The sequence below is a fragment of the Euprymna scolopes genome, chromosome 42, assembly GCF_053919585.1.
Source record: "Euprymna scolopes isolate OS-2025 chromosome 42, ASM5391958v1, whole genome shotgun sequence".
Lineage (NCBI taxonomy): Eukaryota > Metazoa > Mollusca > Cephalopoda > Sepiida > Sepiolidae > Euprymna > Euprymna scolopes.
This window is the reverse complement of record NC_136523.1, coordinates 69,980,483-70,004,708: the sequence shown is the minus strand read 5'-3', so window position 1 is coordinate 70,004,708 and position 24,226 is coordinate 69,980,483. Positions and strand designations below refer to the sequence as shown.

Sequence of the window (24,226 nt, the reverse complement as noted above, 5' to 3'; positions counted from 1 at the left end):
CAAACTCCTGGCCACGGAGTCTGGGTAGTTGGGTGAAGCGCTCCTCCAAATGTTGCCGAAACCCATTGCAGATCTCCTGTGCTGACATGAGAGAGCACCCTTGCAGGTTTTCACCTCCCGAATGTACCCATCCGAGCCACGTCTTAGGGCTGCCTTTCGCTCAACAGCATCAATGTTCACCGCTTCGTTGGAGACTCTGTTTAACCTAGCTCTAACTACCTGACCTGCATATCACTCACTAGCCAAGCGATCCAGGTCCCCCTTAACTAGAGCTAGTTCTAGGGATTTCCCCCCTGCCACCGCCTGGGTCAGTCTATCATCTAAGTGCCTTTTGGTCCGAGCCCTAGTTAATGCGAGGCTTTGGCTGTATTGGACACAAAAGTGCCTAATGGTGACCTTAAGCTTAACCCACCAGCTACTCCCGGTAACCGCCTCCACTAACTCCCTCTGAATTAGTGACGTCAGCTGCTCCCGGAAGTCGTTCGACTCCAACAAGGAGGCGTTCAACTTCCAGTAGCCAGCCAACCTAGGCCTATTACCTAATTTCAGATGGGGCAACACGAGTTTGTGGTCCGAATGACCTAGCCAGTGGAACGTGGGACAAGATAGGAAATCTGTGTCGCCCCTTCTAATTAACATCCTTTCCAAGTATGTACTCGAACAGGCGGCCGAACTAGCATGCCACGTCCACATCTCCCTCCCGGTGTGATGGAACCTGTCGACCAGATCGCACGAGGCCATCAGGTCAGACAGGCTGTTGTCACCCCGCCCCGACCCTCTAACCCCCCCCGACTTATCTATCTTGGGGTCCAGGATGGCATTCTAGTAGTCCTCCATTAAGACTACCCGCTCCGGACCCGAAGAGAGAAACACCTCCACCCGCCGAAAAAGGAAACCCTCTCGCTTTGGATGTTGGGCACATAAACTGCCACGATCCGCGCCGCTTTTAACGGCAACATCGACCACGACCAGCCTCCCATGAGCGTCCGCGTGGACAATGGTAACCGTCGCAGACAGAGTGCGACTCACTAGCACAGAAACCCCCCGGCTCTGGAGGCTGCCATATGCTGAGTAAACATCAAAAGCGTTTACCAGCACCTCGCAGTCCCCAGCCCCAACAAAGTAGGTCTCCTATAGTGCAGCTACATCTACCTCAAGGGCCACGAGATCCCTCAGCACAGATCTCATGCCCCTTGCATTCAAACTAGCTAGGTTAAAGCCCGTGGCCATGTTTCCCTAACTAGTAGTATTCGTTGACTAGGGGTCTGAAGTCCTCGGGGGTCAGTACGTCGAAAGCCTGGCCGAGACTGCCCGTGAGCAGGTCGGACGTAAGCCGTCCGTCTCGAGCCAGGCCCCCCCACGTCCAAGGGGAACGTTATCTTTAGCGCCCTATAAAAGGAGGGGTGAACATAAAATGGGACCCTCCCTTCGCACTGATTGGCTATCTTGCCTAGTGATGAGTGCTCCCCGTCTATTATTCTGATTCCTTTAAAGGCTGACTTTCCGGCCTCTATCATTCTCCATAGGGCCTTCGCCCTTCCTCCCCTATTCACCCGGATGAAGGTTATTATCGATGGACAATCATGGAAGTTTCGGGGGTCGGTGACATCCTTGCCATCGACCATCTTTAGGCCCTCCAGCTCCTTCAAATGGCGTCTTTGTCGTCCATTCAAGTCACTAACCGTGTGGCTCAGGTCGGCTTTGCATATTTGATCCCCAGGCCAGAATGGGAACTTTCTGGTTTTCCCTTTCCTTGGGTCCGCCGACTTTTCCTGAGCTATCTGCTGTTCCGGTTCTTTTGTTTCTGCTTCAGGAGTTTTTATCTCTGCTGGAGGTTCAATCTCCACCTGAGCCTCCATGTGCTCCATTTCCATGTTGGGTGTAGTGAATAGGGGAGGGGTTGGCTGAGCTTCCTCCTGGGGGAGTTTTGATTCCGGAAGCTCAGGGTCCTGGTCCTTTTTTTCCCGTTTCTCTTTTTGTTTCTCTTCAGCTCCATCGCTCTCTGAGCCGGACGAACTGACCCTTAGCTTCCTTTTTGTGGCTGTTGCCACTCCTCAGCCTGTGGAGCCGGTTCCGTCCTTTTTCCCTTCTTCACAACCTTGCTCCACGTATTCTCCTCGACTTCTTTCTCCTTCATTCTGGTCTCATTTGCCACTTTTTGCCCTGCTTTTTCCTCGGGCTTCTTTGCCTCCGCCACCGTTTTCCTCAGGGGCAGAATCTTGCGACGTGGCCCGTCTTTTGGCACTGCGAATATAGTGGCCTTCTCCCCTCCACTATGATGGCCATTGACCAGCCCTCGCAAGTCAGCTGTGCGGGGAGCCCATAGAATTCCTTTCTTGATAGTCTCATCCGGAACTTGTAGTCCCTGGTTATTAGGTTGCGGGGGCCCTTCATTACCTCGATTCCCTCCACCTCGCCATATTGCGACATGATGGTCCCCAGTTGCTCCTCGATCAGGAAGCACGGGACTTCTGTGACCGTAACCGAGGATCTTCTCTTTGACAGGTATTCTGGCCGGATCTTTATGTTGCACCATGTGAGGTCCCCTCTTGCCAGCTTCTCTGCCTCTTCCTTTGTCGGCAAGAGGACCTCCCACATGGCGTTAAACTTCTTTACAGCGTACTGGGCGGGGATCTTCAGTTCCCCCAGCAGCTCCATCATTTTTTCTTTGGGCACGCCCACCAGCCTTTTTCCAGTCGCGTCCAGGGTGAGCAGGGAAACTGACCTCTTCCTAATCTTCTCCAACATTTCTGTAACCACCTCTATGTTATTCCCCTTGACGCTGTTTTTATATTTTTCTTCGAACAGTCGCCTGTAGAAATCCAGGGATTTTGTTATCGTTTTATGTTTCGGACCCCAGGCCTGCTGTTCCTCGGCCGACTTTTCTTTGGCTGGTTCTGCTGCTACTACCGCTACTGCCGGAGTCTTTTGACCTGCTGGAATTGGAGAATCTGTAAATACGAGGGCTGGCCATTCCTCTTCCTTCGCCGGCTCCACATTTGCTGATCCCCCCCACCCCCAGGGAGCACCCATCTATTACGAACACATCAAGCGATTTAGTTCTGCACAGACTATCCCCTGCTGACTTCCGGGGGCTGTTTTTCTCCAATCTGGTCTGCATTGGCGGCAATGGTGTTGATGACGACGCTGACTCCTCCCCCTCCAGCAACCACCAACGCTTTACAGGCCGCCTCTTTTTTGCTGCTGTCGCCTTCCACAGTTCTTCATTATCGCCTCCTGGACTCTGCTGGACGTACCTTCTCCAGGCCTCCACTATCTCTCCTTTTGACTTCGCCACAACCGTTGCTGGTGTTATCCAGGGGTCATCCACCACGGCGACTCCTGTGAAGGCTACTTCGTCTCTCGAACTGGGCTTGCCCACCCTGGGTGGCAATCCCCGCATCCGCAACGCTGCCAGACGCCACTTCACTAGGGGTGCCTTCTGGGATGGTGACCTCTGGAACCTTTCTCGTACTGGGGGTGCCTTTTGGGACGGCACCCCCCGCGAACCCTTTATGACACTAACACAAGGTGACAGGAGCAGCAGCCTGCTCCATCTCCTTTGATGGTCCTGAGACCAACTAGAGCCCGCCAATTTGGAAACTAAGGGGACCTTCGCCTAAAAAGGCACGTCGGTTTCCCTTGGCCCTGCCAGCTGCTTAAGCACTAGTTGGACCCCGGACTATCTGTAACAAAAAAGAAAACAAAAACAATTAAAGTTGCCCGAGGGCAATAACGAAAACAATCACAAAGATAACAAATAGGTCCCAGCTGGTCCTATCTCCAAAGAAGGGGCTGGTCCTTGCAGTGGCAAGCAAAACAATTCCGATGCAGATCGCAGCAAGCACTGATAACAGGTACCACACATTGATCCTAGCCAGAAGCGGCCGTAACAGCGATCTCCATCACACTGGATGTATAATGGGGTAGTTATTTAATTGCCGCCCACATCGGCAATATTTGGCACAAGGCCTGGAAAGTGGGACCCCCGCAGGCTCCCCTAAAGAAGGGGCACTCCTGCAATTTTAAAAATTGCCTGAGTAACCCCGTCGGCATTCCCCGGTCGGGGCGCCTCAGGCAGCAAGCAATAAACTTGCCCCACCGGAAAGCCCGGTTGCAAGGCCTGGGAGGGTGGACCTCCTAGGTATTACCCAGGCGGTGTACCTCAGTCCAACAGGTGCTGTAACGGTTCCTGGCCCCTCACCTGTTGGGCTGAGTGTCAAGTGACGAATCCTTGACTTGTACTACCCTGTCTCCCTGCAGCCAAAGCCGCTAGGAGACACATCCCATCATAACGGTGTATAATGGGGTAGTTATTTAAATGCTGCCCACCTCAGCATTATGTGGCACAAGGCCTGGAAAGTGGGAACCCCGCAGGCTCCCCTAAAGGAGGAGCACTCCTGCAATTTTAAAAATTGCCTGAGTAACCCCGTCGGCATTCCGAAGCCGCTAGGAGACACATCCCATCATAAAAGGTTTATAATGGGGTATATTGGGGTATGATCTCACACAGTCGGACGATTCTATTTATAAACGATGCTGCTAAGAACTGACGAATCAAATTAATTCACGTTCTGCTACCAACCAATCAGAAACCACAATTGCTTCATAAATATTAAACCTTTTCTGGAGCAATATCAGCATTATGTGGCACAAGGCCTGGAAAGTGGGAACCCCGCAGGCTCCCCTAAAGGAGGAGCACTCCTGCAATTTTAAAAATTGCCTGAGTAACCCCGTCGGCATTCCGAAGCCGCTAGGAGACACATCCCATCATAAAAGGTTTATAATGGGGTATATTGGGGTATGATCTCACACAGTCGGACGATTCTATTTATAAACGATGCTGCTAAGAACTGACGAATCAAATTAATTCACGTTCTGCTACCAACCAATCAGAAACCACAATTGCTTCATAAATATTAAACCTTTTCTGGAGCAATATCAGCATTATGTGGCACAAGGCCTGGAAAGTGGGAACCCCGCAGGCTCCCCTAAAGGAGGAGCACTCCTGCAATTTTAAAAATTGCCTGAGTAACCCCGTCGGCATTCCGAAGCCGCTAGGAGACACATCCCATCATAAAAGGTTTATAATGGGGTATATTGGGGTATGATCTCACACAGTCGGACGATTCTATTTATAAACGATGCTGCTAAGAACTGACGAATCAAATTAATTCACGTTCTGCTACCAACCAATCAGAAACCACAATTGCTTCATAAATATTAAACCTTTTCTGGAGCAATATCAGCATTATGTGGCACAAGGCCTGGAAAGTGGGAACCCCGCAGGCTCCCCTAAAGGAGGAGCACTCCTGCAATTTTAAAAATTGCCTGAGTAACCCCGTCGGCATTCCGAAGCCGCTAGGAGACACATCCCATCATAAAAGGTTTATAATGGGGTATATTGGGGTATGATCTCACACAGTCGGACGATTCTATTTATAAACGATGCTGCTAAGAACTGACGAATCAAATTAATTCACGTTCTGCTACCAACCAATCAGAAACCACAATTGCTTCATAAATATTAAACCTTTTCTGGAGCAATATCAGCATTATGTGGCACAAGGCCTGGAAAGTGGGAACCCCGCAGGCTCCCCTAAAGGAGGAGCACTCCTGCAATTTTAAAAATTGCCTGAGTAACCCCGTCGGCATTCCGAAGCCGCTAGGAGACACATCCCATCATAAAAGGTTTATAATGGGGTATATTGGGGTATGATCTCACACAGTCGGACGATTCTATTTATAAACGATGCTGCTAAGAACTGACGAATCAAATTAATTCACGTTCTGCTACCAACCAATCAGAAACCACAGTTGCTTCATAAATATTAAACCTTTTCTGGAGCAATATCACATGATTTTTTCCGTCTCGACACGGTAAGAATATTTTGTGATGTGGAACTGTCCACTACAAACAAGTCACCTCCCAGGAATTGTGTGTAACAGCGAACCATCTGAAACTGTTCTGAAACTCAAAATGGCTTACACTTCTAGAGTTGCTAAGGCATCAAATTGGTTGCTAAAGTGTTAAAACTCCTATTCTACGCATTCGCAAATACATTTGTACGTAAACGTTAGTTTATTTTTAGTTATTTCTTATTCGACTGACGATAGCTCACATTAGAACGTTACAAATTTTGTTTTTGGCTTCGGGTTTGATTCTATCTGATGACACCCAGGTCATAACTTGTTTTTTAAACCACGACTATACATTGGGTACAGTATTATGTGAAATAATCGACTGATAGATAATAGAAAACAAAAACAAAAACGGACTGGATTCTCGGCGACATTCTCCGCTCTAACCACGTCCAGTCCGGTTCTCTAGAATTCAACTCGACTCGCCCTATTTACTGTCGGCCTTATATTCTCTCATTTATGCAAATTAAGATGCTGTATTGGAATGAAATAACATTTATTTACATGTTTAAGAATTGCAATAATTCAAATCATTCCAACGTTAAGGTTTTTGCAACGAGTGTTCATTAGTTTTGCTAATAAGTATATCGTGGGAAAAGGCATAAAGTTTATGATTACTGATTTTCATGAACAGAGGGACACACGTAATTATTTTCCGGAGGGAAAAGAAAGTCCCAAGCTACGTGTGCGTCTTGCGTGTGTGCGGGTTCATCACATGTGAAAACAGTTCGCAATAGCATTGTTGAAAAGAAAGAATAATTATTGTTCGATATGATAATTTTGCATGTTGCGAATTAAAGATACATAACGCGCGGAAAGTCATGTTAGGTGATTTAACGTCCCACAAAGACACGAATCGGTGAAATCGGAAGAGAAAACTGATTTGGTTTTCGCGGTGAAGTATATCAACATTAACAATGCATAATGAATAAAAATGCACAAGACAAAATAACATTATAGATAGATCGGCAGACGGTACGTCTCGTAGGGAAAGATCGTCTCCCGGTCCTTTTCTTTACTAAAGAAAAAGATTTCAAGACTGTCGCGCCCTCTAGTGGTAGTTCATTGAAGTGCAAGGGAGATAATCCGTAGTTCATTGAAGTGCAAGGGAGATAATCCTGTCCAATATATTACATCCCTTCAATCTTACTCTGGATCACGAACATAGTCTTCAAATTTTTTTGGTGGTCTCCGAATACGCCCTGACTTGCGAGAGGGTGGTGATGCCGATTTTTCTACCACTGCTGGAGTCTCTGCAACCTCTTCCATATGCCTGCTCTCAGGTATTAAACTTTCCTCAGGACTGTCGGGTGTGCTGGAAACTTCAGGTGTGCCGAAACTCTCAAGATTCTTTGCAGCATTATCTGCTTGTATCTCAGGCGTAAGTTCCACTGCTACTGGTGATGAGAGTTTCACAAGCTGGTCCACATGCCTCCTTACTAGCCCTCTACCGGTTTCCACTTCAAAATTCACTGCTCCCAACTGTCTGGTAATGGTACCTTCAATCCATCGCTGAGTAGATCCATAGTTACGCACAAGCACAGGATCGGCTACTTTAAATTCACGGAGCGGCACCATTACCTTGCTCCCCCTTTCCATTTTATTTTTTACATCCATAGCCTTGTACGTGTCTGGCTTTGCCAAATGAAACGCTGTTCGTAACTGCCGTTTGAACATCAGCTCGGCAGGAGAAACCCCAGTTGATGAGTTTGGAGTTATCCTATAAGTGAATAAAAATCGGTTCACCTTGGTTTCAAGTGTTGCCTTGCCGTCTGTATTCATCCTTTTAAGCGCTTCCTTGAAGGTGCGTACACTGCGTTCTGCTAGTCCATTCGAGGAAGGATGGTAAGGAGCTGTGAAAATGTGCCGAATTCCATTAGCATTCATGAATGCTTTGAATTCTTCACTTGGAAAACAGGGACCGTTGTCACTCACAATTAATACCGGTAGTCCATGAGTTGCGAAGATCCCTCTCAATTTTTCAATTGTGGTCATAGCAGAAGATGATTTTGTAATGCAAACTTCAGTCCACTTTGAATGAGCATCCACTACTATCAAAAACATGTGCCCCAAAAATGGACCTGCATAATCTAAGTGTACTCTCTCCCATGGTGAACTTGGATATTCCCAGCAATGAATGGGAGCCTTGCCGGGATTGCTTTGATAATTTATGCAGGTTCCACAAGCTTTACCGGCTCTCTCAATATCTGCATCAAGATTTGGCCACCACACATAGCTGCGAGCAAGGGCCTTCATTCGCACGATCCCTATGTGTGTCTGATGTAATTGCTGCAACACTTTTGTTCTGAGTATAGCCGGAATTACTACTCTACTCCCCCATAATACGGTACCATCTTCACATGTCAACTCTGTCCGTTTGTTGAAGTAGGGCTTCATTGCCGTGTCTGGAATACACCTACTCCAGCCATTCAGGATGTATTCGTACACCCGACTCAAAGTAGGGTCTCTTCTTGTCTCCAATCTTACTGCCGTCACAGTCACTGGAACATCAACCAAGTTCATCATGTGTATCCTGTTAGAATTAGGTGTGACATCTTGCTCCTGCACACTGATTGGAAGACGACTGAGGCAATCTGCATTTCCATTAAGGGACCCAGCACGATACTCCAACCTGTAATTATAGACAGCCAGAAATATGGCCCAGCGTTGAACTCTGGCAGCAGCAAGAGAAGGGATCGGCTTGTTTTCAGCAAACAACCCCAATAACGGTTTGTGGTCAGTGAACAACGTAAAATTATTTCCATACAGATATTGGTGCAACTTTTTTACCGCAAAGACTAGGGCCAGCCCCTCCTTCTCAATGTGCGCATAATTCCGTTCTGCCTCAGACAGCGTTCGTGATACGTAACATACTGGTTTCTCCCTTCCATCTTCCATTTTGTGAGCCATTACAGCTCCCAGTCCATAGGGAGAAGCATCTACTTGCACCAGAATCGGTCTAGATGGATCAAAATGAGTTAAAAGAGGTGCAGAACACAGCATTCTCTTTGTTTCTTCAAAAGCCCTGGTTTGTTCAGCACCCCATACCCAGGGAGCACCCTTTCTCATTAAGTTGTGAAGCGGTTCAAGTATAGTTGATAAGTTTGGCAAATGACTATGATAATAGTTAAGTGCCCCTAGGTAGGCTCTTAATTCTGTGATGTTTTGCGGTCGAGGTGCCTCTGTCATGGCGGCTACTTTGTCTGGAAGAGGCGCTATGCCTTCCTTACTAATTCTGAAACCCAGATATGTCACTTCAGGAAGGAGAAACTTGCACTTACTTCTCTTTAATTTTAATCCGGCCTTATCTAGAGCAGCAAATACACTGTATAAATTCTTCAGATGACTACTGTCATCACTACCTGAAACCAGGATGTCATCCACACGCACCTTGCAAAAAGGAATGTTCTTCAATCTTTTGTCCATCTCCCTTTGAAAAATTCCTGTAGCACTGTGTACCCCAAATTGTAGTCTGGTGGGCTGGTATAATCCTTGGTGAGTGTTTACTGTTAGCAGTTCCTGGGTTTCTGCATCCAATTCCAGCTGCTGATAGGCATGGCTCAAGTCGAGCTTGCTAAATTTTTGACCCCCTTTCAAAGTAGCAAATATATCTTCTGTCCGAGGAAGAGGGTAATAGTCACATGGTGATGCTCGGTTTACTGTTTGTTTGTACTCTCCACAGATCCGGATGCCTTCATTATTATTTTTGGCAACCGGTACAATGGGGGCAGCACACCTAGAGTATTCCACTCTTTTGTAAATTCCCTGGTTTTCCAGGCGATCTAGCTCCTTTTCCACATCCGCTTTTATGGCATAAGGTACTGGTCTTGCCCGACAAAATTTGGGACTCACCGTTTTATCAATGGGTATTTTGACCTTAAAATCCTTTAAACACCCCATTTCTTCACTGAACAGCGAATCAAATTCTTTTAAAAGCCTTTCCAACCTCGAAGGGGAATCTTCCTGGTATAAAGGAAACATGCTTCTCCAATCCAGCTTTACCTTATTCAACCAGTTGCGGCCAAGAAGTGTCGGTACATTACCTTTCACCACCAGCAAAGGTAGTCGATGCTTTAACCCTTCCTGGATTACTTCCACGTCTGTGGTCCCATGTGGTTTCACTAATTCACCAGTGTACGTTCTCAACTTGACATGGCTTTCCTTTAGATCACGAACTTGGCCAATTTTATTGAATTTTTCTTGGCTCATTACTGTGCATGCAGCTCCAGTGTCCACTTCCATGACCACTTTCTCTTGATTAATTAGCAGTTCCACTAATACTGGTGGTGTCCGCAGGTTAGCAACTGTGTGCAAGTCTAGCCTTTCCATATTTATTTCCATTTCTTCACAACAATTTTCCTCCACATTGTTCACCATCCTGCTTTCCTTACCTCGTTTTTCGGAGTTAGGAGGCCTGCTCTCTTCTTGCCTACACTTCCGACGAGTATGCCCTATTCGCCTGCATTTAAAACATTCCTTGTTTTTAAACTGGCACTTGTCCGCTTGGGGGCCAGTGCTTCCACAACGATAACACTCTCGTTTTAATGGTAACCTGTGTACGGACGTTTCACTTCCACTCGTCTGTGCTCCCAACATCAACTTGGAATATTTCCTTGCCGATTCCATAGACACTGCTATTTCAATGGCCTTGTGCAAAGTTAGCATTCTTTCGCCCAGCAAGCGCTCCTGTATCTTCTCATCTTTCACTCCCACAACCAAACGATCACGTATGTGTTCATTTACTTTTTCTTCAAAGTTGCAATGTTCCGACATTTTTCTCAGTGTGGCCACATATTCACTAATGGACTCACCTTCTTGTTTGTCTCTCGTGTTGAATAAGAAACGTTCATGTATCTCGTTGGGGGCCGGCCTGATGTGCCTCTCCATCAGAATACATAGTTCTTCAAATGTTTTCTGCTCTGGCCTGTTTTCGGCTAAACCCCTGAGAATAGCATAATTTTTTGCCCCAATAACCGACAAAAATATAGCACGTTTCTTACCTTCATTCAACACATCATTGGCAGTAAACAAAAAACTTTACTCTCTCAATATAGTGCGACCATTCTTCTTCCGCACCATTCCATTCTCCAATGGTGCCTAATAAAGCCATTTTTATCCGCTACTCGGCAACTTTTCCTCATTCGATTTGTTGTGGGTGTTCGCTTTTAATTTTAAATTGTATTGTTACTCCTCCGCATTATTCGTTCTTCGTCGCCAATTGAAGTATATACAACATTAACAATGCATAATGAATAAAAATGCACAAGACAAAATAACATTATAGACAGATCGGCAGACGGTACGTCTCGTAGGGAAAGATCGTCTCCCGGTCCTTTTCTTTACTAAAGAAAAAGATTTCAAGACTGTCGCGCCCTCTAGTGGTAGTTCATTGAAGTGCAAGGGAGATAATCCGTAGTTCATTGAAGTGCAAGGGAGATAATCCTGTCCAATATATTACACGCGGCATTCTCGGCCAAACTGTTTTACGTCTGGGAGTTCGCGCTGAGGACGGGCAGCGGTGATGTTTACTCGTAAAACTTCATCCTAGACCGGTTTTATTTTCGCGGGCAAAATCTTATATAGGCGGGTTCTAGAACATTCCAGTCCGTCTATTGTATCACTGCGCGTGAAATGCAATATAGTTCCTTTATTGCATGTGTGCAGATGGTCATATTACGACGTTGTGTCTTTGCGCGTTCTGATATCCGTGAATGTTAAAATGGCGATTGCTATGAAAATATCTCTGCTGAAGATTTGTTCTGGCCATCTGTAGCGGATGTTATGCGTTATAATAAAACTGAAATTCTTTTCAATAAAAAATATTTTTATTGAAAAGAATTTCAATAAAAAATATTTTTTATTGAAAAGAATTTCAATACAAAATATTGCATAAAGTTCAGTTTTATTATAACGCATAACATCCGCTACAGATGTCCGGAACGAAAAAAAAAACCCAGAAAATAATTAAAAAAAATAATAGTTATTTAATCGCCTCCCCACGCCGGCAGTTAGACACAAATGCTGGAAATGTGGGGAAAACTAGTCCCCCCCCCAAAGAGGCACAAATTGCATCAGTTTCTAAGGATTTCTTCTATTTTTTTACAAAGATTTTCTAGTGTTACATTGTTATTGTGCTACAAAATTCAAATTTTAAGAAAAAGGACACTTATAAAATTTTATTTGCAAAAAAAACAAAAAAAAACAAAACAAAACAAAACAAAAACAAAAAACTCACTTTGAAATGAAAGTTGTGACTTTGGCTTAATTCGTTTTGTTTTGTATTTCAATAATAAAGAAATAAACTTGTTTATTTTATTTATTTATTTTTTTTACAAACTTTAAAAAATGAAAAAAGTGGCACATTGGATTAAAAAAGTTTCAATCTTTAAAAATTTGCCAAAAATAATCGCGACTGAATAAAGTCGTTTTGTTGTTTATTTTGATAACATATTTTTTTTTTTGCGCTGACGCATTCAGTAATAAGCTGGAATATTTAACAAAAATCTTTAGTAAATATTGGTTTAGGTATGGACTTAAAAATATATTTGCCAAGAAATAAACTCTCAAAATTGCTGAGTAAATTATTTTACGATATTTTACTCTGACAGACCCCGTCGATCGCTTGTGTCGAAATTGCTTTAATCATCATCAGTAGCGGCAATTAGTCGTACATTAATCGTACATAATTTTTAGTCGTACCTATTTAGTAAAAACGATTAAATTTTTTTATTTTTCTGATTTTATTTCCTAATTATCCATATATTATCTTCCACTGATTTTAATTTTTAATGTTTTTCTCATGTGATTTTATTTTATTCACTAGGTACGTGCAAAATGAATGCCGATGATCAAAATGTATAAACATTTTGACCTCTCCCTTTACTTAAAAATTCACAAAAAAAAATCAGGAATTTAACCAATTTCAATATTTATCAAATAATGATCACGGAACACATTATTTTTATTTGAATCTTAGTGAAATGTATTATTTTGTTCAAACAAAAAATAACTTTACTAAAGTTATGGTTTTCAATAGTAATAAAAAAATGAATAAATTTATTTTTGCTTTTTTATGAAAAAAAGAAAAACTAATTTTTTAGGTACATGACGAAAAAGTCCCCAAAGTCCCTATTAATGAATTCAATATAACTCAGAGAAAAATTAATTCCTCGAACTACCGATATTATCATTGAATAAAGCATTGTTTATTTAATATTTTCACACACAAAAAAATATAATTGCAAAAAATATTTCCACTTTTTATTTAGATGACATGTTTTGCATGATTATTATATTTAAGATTCTAATATTTTCCTTGCTTCATTAAACGTGAAACTTTCGGTGTAACATAATTTTTATATTATCTTGAAAAATAAAAAAAATAAAATTTGATTTAAAAGCAGGAACATAGAAAAATAATTAAACTAAAAAAATGGTAAAAATTATACAAACGTTCACGATAGAAATGTACAGATGCACGTCTGGGGAAAAAAGGAAACCAGCATTTACTACCTCCCTTTAATTGCCTGACGTCATTTTCAGACAGCCTTTTGACTTTTTGACATTTTGGGCTTCCATAGAATCCACACTTGGACGATTTTTCGTTTGTTTTGATTGCGCAACGCAAAAATCGCTTGCTTTTTGCGGCTAATTAAGCTATTTGACGCGTACAAACAATATGTTTTTTATTCAATATCTCAGGACTTTACTATTTATCTTTGAAATAGACCCAGCAAACTAATATTTATCTTTGAAAAGATTTTTACAATAAATTTATTTAACTTCAAAATTTAGCTGAATTTGTCAGCTTCCGAATGTCGCAGTGAAAGCATTTTTCATGAGAACTTTTTTATTCGTGTGTACAAATATTTTTTTCCTATTGGAAATTAACTTATGATTTAATCTTTCAAATACAATTAAAAAAGTAGTTGGAAACTGTTGTGTCGTGGAACAACAGTGAAAATAAGAACAATCAAGTCGAGGTTCGGTTAAGGAACAAGTGTATTAACAATAATGTACAAAGATAGGAAAACGTGTATATCTGCTGGGCACTCGGCTAGCAGTTAAAGTGCAGTCGCATCTGTCTCACCGGTGTTGGAATTACTAGTGCTAATCGGTGTAAATTCCCCTGTTCAAGGAAGGCCGGTATAACAGAAATCAACAAAAAATATGATAAACCAGCATTCAAAACTATTTCCCCTCTATTTCTGCCACCATTTTTGCTCGTACCTATTATTCACGTATTTATTTTATTTTTCATACCGACTTTTGTTCCTTTCTCATACACTCATGTTTTAAGCTTAAATGGAATGTAAACCGTTTTCGCTTGTACACTATAGGAGAGGAAAGAATCTCTGTATTTTCCAGAAGGGTTAATTAAAACTTATACCAAGTACATCTTTATTTTTTATATGTAAGCGGTGGGTGGCTTCTTCACTTTCATTTTCCTCATTTGAAGTATCGTACTTCATATCAAGTAAATTGTACTTATTATGAAGATAACTTCGAACAGTAAATGTGAAATTGTACTTTTCAACATTATTTAGACGCAGATCGGCTAGAAAATTCCTTGATATTTTTTAGTTTAGTTTATTAGTTTGATATTGTGTACTTAAAAATTCTATTAACATCTGAATTATTTTAATTCCAATTTTTCGTGATAATTCACAGAAACTTGAGAATGATACTTAGTGCATATATCCAGCTAGGATTGAACCTAGAAATACCTAGCATTGAACCCAGGTGCGGTGTTAGACCTTACATCTACGAGAATGAAAGAAGTTGCATCAAGACTTCCGATATAAAATTGCCGGAAGTGATAGGCCTCCTTAAGCCTAGATAGTCAACCTTCCTAGAACTGGACATTCGAACAAATTACCGTCCGGCATTAAAATTATTATTTTTTTTTTTACCCCTTCTTTTTTTTATTAGTAAGGCGCAGAAGTACCATTACAGGGGAAACTGTGTCCTGGCCTTGTTTTCTGGCTAAAGTAATGAACGCTTTTTTATAATCCCCCCTCTCTCTAAAACGGGGCAAATGAGGACGTTTGCTACTTATTTTTTACATGGCTAGACTGGGTGGATCATGTCTTGCAGATTTAGATTTCAAGTTTAATAGCTTGTTCAGCTTCTACTTCTGACTGACAGTACATCCCTAACATTTAGTATACGTACATATAGTATAAAAACAACTGACCAGGATAACTTTAATGCTATATCGCGCGTGGAATTGGCCCTCAACTTATCTCTGATAAGCTTTCCTGGGGTTACAAGATAATGACTTATTTAGGCAAGATCGTTTTAGTGCGGATGAATTAACGAGTAATTGAACGCATATACCAAGCACAGGAGAAAACGGAAGAAGCTAGGATGGTGGCCCTTGTTATATCCAAAGCATTTTACAAGGTTTAACATGCAAATCTTCTCATGAACATTAAATTGTACGTTATTGATTGACGAATACTTAACATACATTTTAGACAAGAGAAAAAACCGGGTTCTCCTCGATGGTTGTATATCCAAACAACATGACATGCGATTATGCCATCGGGGATTGACATTAAGACCTTTATTATTCCTGATATTCATAAACGACTTTTCTGATGAAATTGTGCCCAAGATGGATATATTTGCTGATGACACCACGTACTGTTCCAGACATGTGGTCAAAAAGAACAAGTGTACACATATCTCAGGTAATGTCTGAAACATTAGAAAATGCACGTGAAATGGACATGTAAATGGATGATAACATTTAATGCTATTCAAACAAAGCTCGTTTCCTTCAACAAATTACAAAGAATTTTTTTCAGCCATCGTTTGCCTAACGTTCACAAGCAACATGAATTGGAACAAACGTTCACAAGCAACATGAATTGGAACAAATACATAGAAGACATTGCTAAAGTTACTGCAAAAATGTGAGCTCTCTCTACCGTGTTAGAAAAATACTCATACCTGACATTATCCTATATCGCTAAAAAAGCCACTATTTGACCAACCATGGAGTATTGTTGCCACATATGGGCCAGACAATCAACCATTACTCTACCCCCCTCTCTCTCTTTCTCTCTCTCTCTCTCTCTCTCTCTCTCTAAGATACTACCATTAAGAGCCCCCAATGTAATAAGTCCCACACTGTCAACCAAACTAGTTTTAAACCTACATTAATGCAATGAGCTTGGCTGAACTCGCAGCACTAGTGTACCTTTAACGTAAATACTCCGGCTAATCTGTCGTATAGCAAATTTACACACCTACTCCATAGAAATCCCCAGATGCCGGTGTGACACAGTTCTCCCAACTCAAACGTTATGTTCCCTTGCTTTGTTCTTCATCACTCTATCATCTTATATTGTAATGGCCTTAACACCATCGCTTCTCACACTAACGGTTGTCGAGGGGGGTGCACAGGCTCACAAATATTTCAATAAAAACGCACGGCACAGAAGGAAACACAAACATTTTACGTGTGTATTCGTTGGTTTCTCGCTTCGTGTGTGACATTCTCACCCTCTAAATACTAAGGTCCATATGTATGTCTTGTCGAGGCTGTCCATCAGTCTATTGACCAATTTATCTCGGCATCTGCTCCGAGCCACAATCTGGTTCCAACTGTGCCCAAAGTCCAACTCGCCAAAAGTCAAACTGTATTCCTGTTAAGTGTACTATCGTAAAGTATCCAACTCATTAGTGTCGTAAAATGTCGTAAAACCCCTTGCCAATCCTCAACGAAATTGTGAATCCTAATGTACCCGCAAACAAAATTTAAATATACCTCTGGTTCAGTGTTCGATCCCCCCGTTAGTCATCACCACACCTTGACCAACAATTCCATATCAGGTTTATTTTGTCTATCTCTCTATCTATTCTCTATTTCTTCTGTTATCTATTCTTTTTCTCTCTTACTTCCATGCATTTTAAGGAGGGGGTAACTATATTATCACTAGCCTTCTACTCTGCAAGTTTCTTCCTCCGAACTGCAAGATTTTGGAATGATTTCTCAGTGCCTTTCTTCGACTGTACTAACATAAAAAATTTGATATAAACAGAAACCTCACTGCTAAACTCCCTACTTAGGGTGTCACTGGAGGTATCGCTCGTTATTTATAGTAACCGCTAAAGTCTCAGTTGTAATTTGCCTTGTTTGGAATGAATATTAGTTAAAAGAAAGAAACATAAATAATGTTTTTGTGTCTATCACGTTTTTAGACGAAATAAATGTATTTTTATTGGTTTTTATGGTCGAATATGTTCAGCAGTTCATACAAACTATGTTTCACTTTCCTGATATTTTTTCTTTCTTTTTCAGTTTTCCCGAAATGATGTTCACCTCTTCTGTTTATATTTTCTTGGCAATTTTCAGTCTTCATTGCCAACGGCAAGTGCACGCTGCCAAAATTTTAGCCGTCCCAATGCCGTCTCATAGTCATGTGTCCGAATCAAACGCAGTGGCCGTAGAATTGATGAAACGTGGTCACCGGGTGAAATTCTACTTTCCTGATGACTTCGATTCCAGTAAATGTGCCCCGGACGTCACAAGCATAAGATATGGAAAAGATGTAATGTACCATCTGATAAAAATACGTGACAAGATAACTGAAGATGTTTCAGAAGGAAAAACTTCGCGTTTCAGTTTCATGCAAACAGTTAGAAAGGCACTGTGTGCTCAGTTGATTAACGATACAACCGGTCTCGAGAAATTACGACAAGAAAACTTCGATTTTGCAATTGTTGATTATCTTTTTTTTGTAAAATGCAATTTACTAATTCCATATAATTTATCGATTCCTTTCGCTGGTATCAGTTCGGTCATTGAGTTATTAGACGTAGGTCAGCCAATATCTACATCAGTGAGCCCGTTTTTCATGACACCATATACACCCAATATGGCTTTCCATGAACGAGTGATTAATACTGTAACTCATATTATGACCAATATTGCCACGTATTATTTCTTAGAGGCTTATGATTATTCCAAAATTGCACCAGGACTCAGCTGGAGAGAACTACAGGAACTTTCTAAAAAAGCCGATATATATTTGGAAAATTCTGACGTAGTTCTCAACTATCCTAACCCATTAATGCCAAATCTAATCCAAGTTGGTGGACTTACAGTAAAACTTCCAAAACCTTTACCAAAAAATATTCAGAAATTCTTTGACGAAGCAAAACATGGAGTTATAATCGTGTCATTTGGATCAACACTTAAATTCAACGATAATTTGAAAAATATTTTTATGTCTGTATTTCAAAAACTGAAACAGAAAATTTTCTGGAAAGCCGCCGAAGAAAAAGAAATAGGAAATGTTTTAATGACAAAATGGTTACCCCAAAACGATGCATTGGCCCACCCAAACACAAAGCTCATAATTTATCATTGTGGTAATAATGGAATGTTCGAGAGTCTGTACCATGGCATACCTTTAGTCTGTGTCCCACAAGCAGCTGACCAGTTCACGAATTCACGTAAATTGGGATATTTAAAAATTGGTCGATTTTTCGATCTTGCAGATCTGACGGAAGAATTACTACAAGAATGCATACTTGATGTCCTCAGTGACCCCAAATACACAGCAAATATCAAACACTTATCAGAAATCTATCGAAGTCGACCAGAAACAGGAGCTGAACGAGCTGCATCGGCCATTGAACACGTGATCAAATATGGCGGAAAACATTTTCGCCTTGATCAAGTCGATTTGTCAACTTTTCAATTATTAGCTGTTGATGTTTGGTTTATTATTTTTCTATTACTGATTGTTTTTATGAAAATTTTTATTTTTATTTTAGGTTTTTGCAAGCGTTTTGTGCAGTCGAAAGCAAAAATGAAGCAAAATTAAATAAATTTGTTTATTAATTCAATGTTTATTAATCGAATGTACGTCTTCATTTTTTTAATGTGACTTATTTTCAATATTCTGTTTGTCATCAGTGTTTTCATTCAGTTTTTTTTTTTCATTTGATTAGAACATAATCATGTTTTACACAATGTGTCCGGACTGCAAATATTTGGGTTTAAAAATTTTTAAATTTTGACTTAGTAGATCGGTTTTCTGCTGTTTTTAAATATGTCCACGTGATGAATTTGGTGTATCGGTCGATGACGCGCCCTGATATAAAAAACTAGATTTCTTACTGGCTCTCGTTTTTAACAAGTACTTTTAAATATCGTTTAACACGATGCACTGAAAAATCTCTGTTATATTCAGCATCTGAAGAGAGAGACGAGCAGAGACCTGGACGCTATACAATAACAGTTCTCTAACAAGGAAGACTTAAAGTAAAAGAAATATTTCCAGAGTAAGTTTGTAAAATGAGCGCCGAAAAAGCAATAACTTCTTGCTTTTTTTGCCGCCTGAATGCAATGTTTGAAGTACGAATCGACCAGAAAGTCAAGATCTTTTGTCTCGTTTAATTTTCTGAGCAGAGCAATGTCACCGCCGAAAGTACTTTCTATTTTAATATTTATATCAACTTTATTGGTTACCTGCGTTAAGCATGCAATAATTGACAGGGTGTCAGTAATATGTTATATTTTCATTTAAATTGTTTAGTTCTTACTATTAAAAAAAATAGATATGCAAATTCTGTTTCTTTCCACGTGATTTTGCACGCGTTCCTTTTTTTTTTAAAGACTGAGTTCTTTCTCTCTTGCTGTGAATTTTGTTCAATAAAGCCTTGGAAAGAGGTTTGTTTAACGTCTTCATTCATTTCGAGACTACAGAAATGTCCATCAGTTTGGATGAGGATACAAGTTTGAAAGTCTGTTGCAGAGGTCGAAAGGCATGAAGGTGCCAATCGACTTTACAACTAATAAAACTGACACAAGGCTGAGATGCAACGGCAATAGCAAAGAAGAATGACGAACACAAATGTTCGGTTAAACGCGATAGGAATCGTGTTTTATTTTTACCAAGAATAAAGGTAAAATTAATGGAAAAGGAGTTCAAGAATCAGCCGGAGTGAGAATGGGCGTCTCATGGTCTTCAAATCATTGTGTCTTTGAGATACGGTGACGTGCCTCAGGTTGATCTGAGTCATATAGACGGATCTGATGCTGAAAATGGTAGTCAGACGTCAGTGGACATTGGAACAGGTAGCTGGACGTTGGTGGCACGCGGAAGCTGGTGGCTGGAAGCGCTGATGCTGCAGGAGTGAGCTAGTGTCGCTGCAAGAATAAGCTGGAGTTACTGGAAGCTGCAGAAACTGGAGTAACAGACTGTGAGGAGGAGTTCTGGAAGACAGGCAGCAGTAGAGAGTAGAATGTGTATCGCACTGAAATAGCTCGTGATTTGCATTAATAGTGTGTTGAGTAGCTTTGGATTTTGAGTACTGCTGTTGCTGACCCTAGTTCTCACGGTAATTGGATCCACCGACTTCAGGAGCGTCAAGTCAGGATGGGAGGGGTCCCAAATGCCGGGCCGAACTCGATTTGCTGTGAAAGTCGCTGACTTTATGGAGAGTCGTTTGTGTTACAGGCTTCACAGCCAGTGATATTGTCACTAAACAACGAATGACTATTATTGATTTCTTACCGGCAAAAATGTTTGTGGCGTTTATTGCCATTTGAAACACGGTCTAAAAATAAAAAAAGTCTGTTATTTTCTTCGTTGCGAAAAATTGAGCTTTGTGTTTTTGGTTGTTGAAAAAGTTGCTACTATTTTTAGCATGCGTTGTCGTAACGTATTTTGAATGTCGGTTTTCTGCTGACAAGGAGTCGACTTTACTGACATTGTAGAATCGGTGATTTGAGACCACGACAAGTTCATAATAAGCTAATATCCTTAAAATGCATACATACGGAGGTGTTGGGTTAGTTTAAGGGCTGTTTATATGCTGTTTGTAAGTAATGTTATATTAGAAAACTGTTTGTAAGTAATGTTATATTACAAAACTGTTTGTAACTAATGTTATATTAGAAAACTGTTTGTAAGTAATGTTATATTACAAAACTGTTTATAAGTAATGTTATATTACAAAACTTTTTTGTAAGTAATGTTATATTACAAAACTGTTTGTAAGTAATGTTATATTACAAAACTGTTTGTAAGTAATGTTATATTACAAAACTGTTTGCAAGTAATGTTATATTACAAAACTGTTTGTAAGTAATGTTATATTACAAAACTGTTTGTAAGTAATGTTATATTACAAAACTGTTTGTAAGTAATACAAAACTGTTTGTAAGTCATGTTATATTACAAAACTATTTGTAAGTAATGTTATATTACAAAACTGTTTGTAAGTAATGTTATATTACAAAACTGTTTGTAAGTAATGCTATATTACAAAACTGTTTGTAAGTAATGTTATATTACAAAACTGTTTGTAAGTAATGTTATATTAGAAAACTGTTTGTAAGTAATGTTATATTACAAAACTGTTTGTAAGTAATGTTACATTACAAAACCGTTTGTAAGTAATGTTATATTACAAAACTGTTTGTAACTAATGTTATATTACAAAACTGTTTGTAAGTAATACAAAACTGTTTGTAAGTAATGTTATATTAGAAAACTGTTTGTAAGTAATGTTATATTACAAAACTATTTGTAAGTAATGTTATATTACAAAACTGTTTGTAAGTAATGTTATATTACAAAACTGTTTGTAAGTAATGTTATATTACAAAACTATTTGTAAGTAATGTTATATTACAAAACTGTTTGTAACTAATGTTATATTACAGAACTGTTTGTAAGTAATGTTATATTATAAAACTGTTTGTAAAGAATGTTATATTAGAAAACTGTTTGTAAGTAATGTTATATTACAAAACTGTTTGTAAGTAATATTATATTATAAAGCTGTTTTTAAGTAATGTTATATTACAAAACTTTTTTTTTCATAGACGTCACCACTTATCAAGGCGGATAGGCCACTCAAGGATAAGGGTTAAAGAGTGTAGAGTAGTCAAAAGGACAATATAGTAATCGATAGTAATGGAAGTTCGGTAAATTTGTTAACTTAAGTGGAACGGCTCATCAGAAACTTGTTCACGTTGAACTTGAAGACAACCATATTATAGACAGCTGGAAAGCAGGGAAAAGGAAGACAATTCCACAGGCGTGCAGTTCTAAGAAAGAAGCTTTGATCATGGAATCTATGTTTAGATTTAGGCACAGATAAAGAGTGGGGAAAATTATTGATAATGTTTTCAGCTAGTCTAGTGTTTCTTGTGAATGTTTGGCGAGGGGGGACCATAGATTCAAGCTCAGTTTAACACTTTCCATGAAAATAATGATAAAGCAGAGACAAACTCGCAACATCTCTTCTGTGAGATAGAGGTTGCAGCGAAGAGAAAAGGACATATCCCACCAGGCCACGAAGTCTATTTTGAACTCTATCAAGGCAGGACAAGTCTTTTCTAGCATCTCCTTCCCATATGTGGCAGCAGTATTCCATCCTTGGACGTATCTGGCTCTTATATAGATAGAGAATTGCATCAGCAGTGAGATATCTACTGGATCGATAGAAGGATCCGACCATTTTTCCAGCGGCCTTGGCAACAGATTTGATGCACGTATTCCATTTAAGATCAGGAGTAAAGGTCAAGCCCAGAAGCCTGTCAAAACTTGAGGCCTCCCCAAGACGAGAGCCATTCATTTTAATTGATGCGAGATGGGGATCAGAACGTCGAGGATGTAAAGATAGAAGCTTGGTTTTAGATGCATTAAAAGTAACCAGCCACTCTTTTCCCCATTGTACAACGTGATCAAGATCAGAGGAGAGAGAATCGGAGAGAACTTGGTCGTTTACTGTCTTAGATGTGCTACGATAGATGGTAGTGTCATCAGCAAAAATGTCTACGAATGATGTAAGGATGTGATTTGGAAGATAATTAATGGAGATCAGGAAAAGAGTTGGACCCAGGATGAACCCCTGAGGGACTCCAGCATTTATACTGTGAGCTTCTGATTTTTGTCCATCAACTACTACTCTTATGAACCTATCAGAGAGAAATGATTTAATAATTGAGAAGACATTTCCAGCAATACCATAGCTGGAGATCTTGTGAAGTAAACCTTTATGCCCTATCAAAGGCCTTTGATATGTCAAGAGCAATTGCCCTAGAAAGGTTACCTCTGTCGAGAGATTCGCTAATCCTATGAGATATAATTGTAAGCACATCTGCTGTAGATCTAGCAGAACGGAAAACATATTGTGTGTCACTAAAAAGGTTATTTTGCTGAGATGGTTGATTACTTCTCTATTTAACACAGATTCCAGCAACTTACTCATGACACACAGGAGACTTATTGGCCTGTACTGAAAGGGGGATGAACGATCACCTGAATTCTTAAATACAGGGCATACTGATGAGATTTTGCAGGGTGATGGGAAGCAATTCTCCTTAAGACAACGTTTAAACAGTAAGTATGGGTTGAAGTTTTTTGAGTACTATAATTGGAATATCGTCAGGGCCGGTTGCTTTACTGGAATCAAGGTTTTTGATTAGTTTGGCAACGTCACATACAGATATTTGTATATCACATAGTGTGTTTTCTGATCCAGGAGGAAATATTGGGGATTGGCAGCCTTGGTCGCAAAGGGTAGAATTGGCTGCAAAGTTCTTGGCAAAGAGTTTGGCTTTGTCTGATGCTGACGAGATTACCTCGTGTCCATTGATGATAGTTGGGATGGAACACACGCTTCTGTTCAGGATTCTGTTTGCAATTTGCCAAAAATGGTGGAAACCAAGCCGCTGCTCAGCTACTTTGGACTTGACGGACTGAGCATACAACTCTCTTGCGTTCTTTATTACTTTCTTACAATGGTTGCTGGCAGTCCTGAAAGCGGCTTGTTTGTAAGTAATGTTTGTAAGTAATGTTATATTACAAAACTGTTTGAAAGTAATGTTATATTACAAAACTGTTTGTAAGTAATATTATATTACAAAACTGTTTGTAAGTCATGTTATATTAGAAAACTGTTTGCAAGTAATGTTATATTACAAAACTTTTTTGTAAGTAATGTTATATTACAAAACTGTTTGTAAGTAATATTATATTACAAAACTGTTTGTAAGTAATGTTATATTACAAAACTGTTTGCAAGTAATGTTATATTACAAAACTTTTTTGTAGTTAATGTTATATTACAAAACTGTTTGTAAGTAATGTTATATTACAAAACTGTTTGTAAGTAATATTATATTACAAAACTGTTTGTAAGTAATGTTATATTACAAAACTGTTTGCAAGTAATGTTATAGTACAAAACTTTTTTGTAAGTAATGTTATATTACAAAACTATTTGTAAGTAATGTTATATTACAAAACTGTTTGTAAGTAATGTTATA

General features: G+C 40.0%; 1 protein-coding gene across 2 annotated transcripts in view; it reads left to right on the top strand.

Annotated features, from left to right (window-relative positions):
* Positions 1-19,612, top strand: part of LOC145267137 (UDP-glucuronosyltransferase 2A3-like) — a 43,518-nt gene extending 23,906 nt beyond the window's left edge. For both annotated transcript variants that reach the window (XM_080123178.1, XM_080123180.1), the window contains one exon: positions 17,234-19,612. In XM_080123178.1, the coding sequence (XP_079979304.1) occupies positions 17,234-18,764 (1,531 nt within the window). In that variant the 3' untranslated portion in view covers positions 18,765-19,612. The remainder of the gene's footprint in view (positions 1-17,233) is intronic.
* The last annotated feature ends 4,614 nt before the right edge of the window (positions 19,613-24,226 follow it).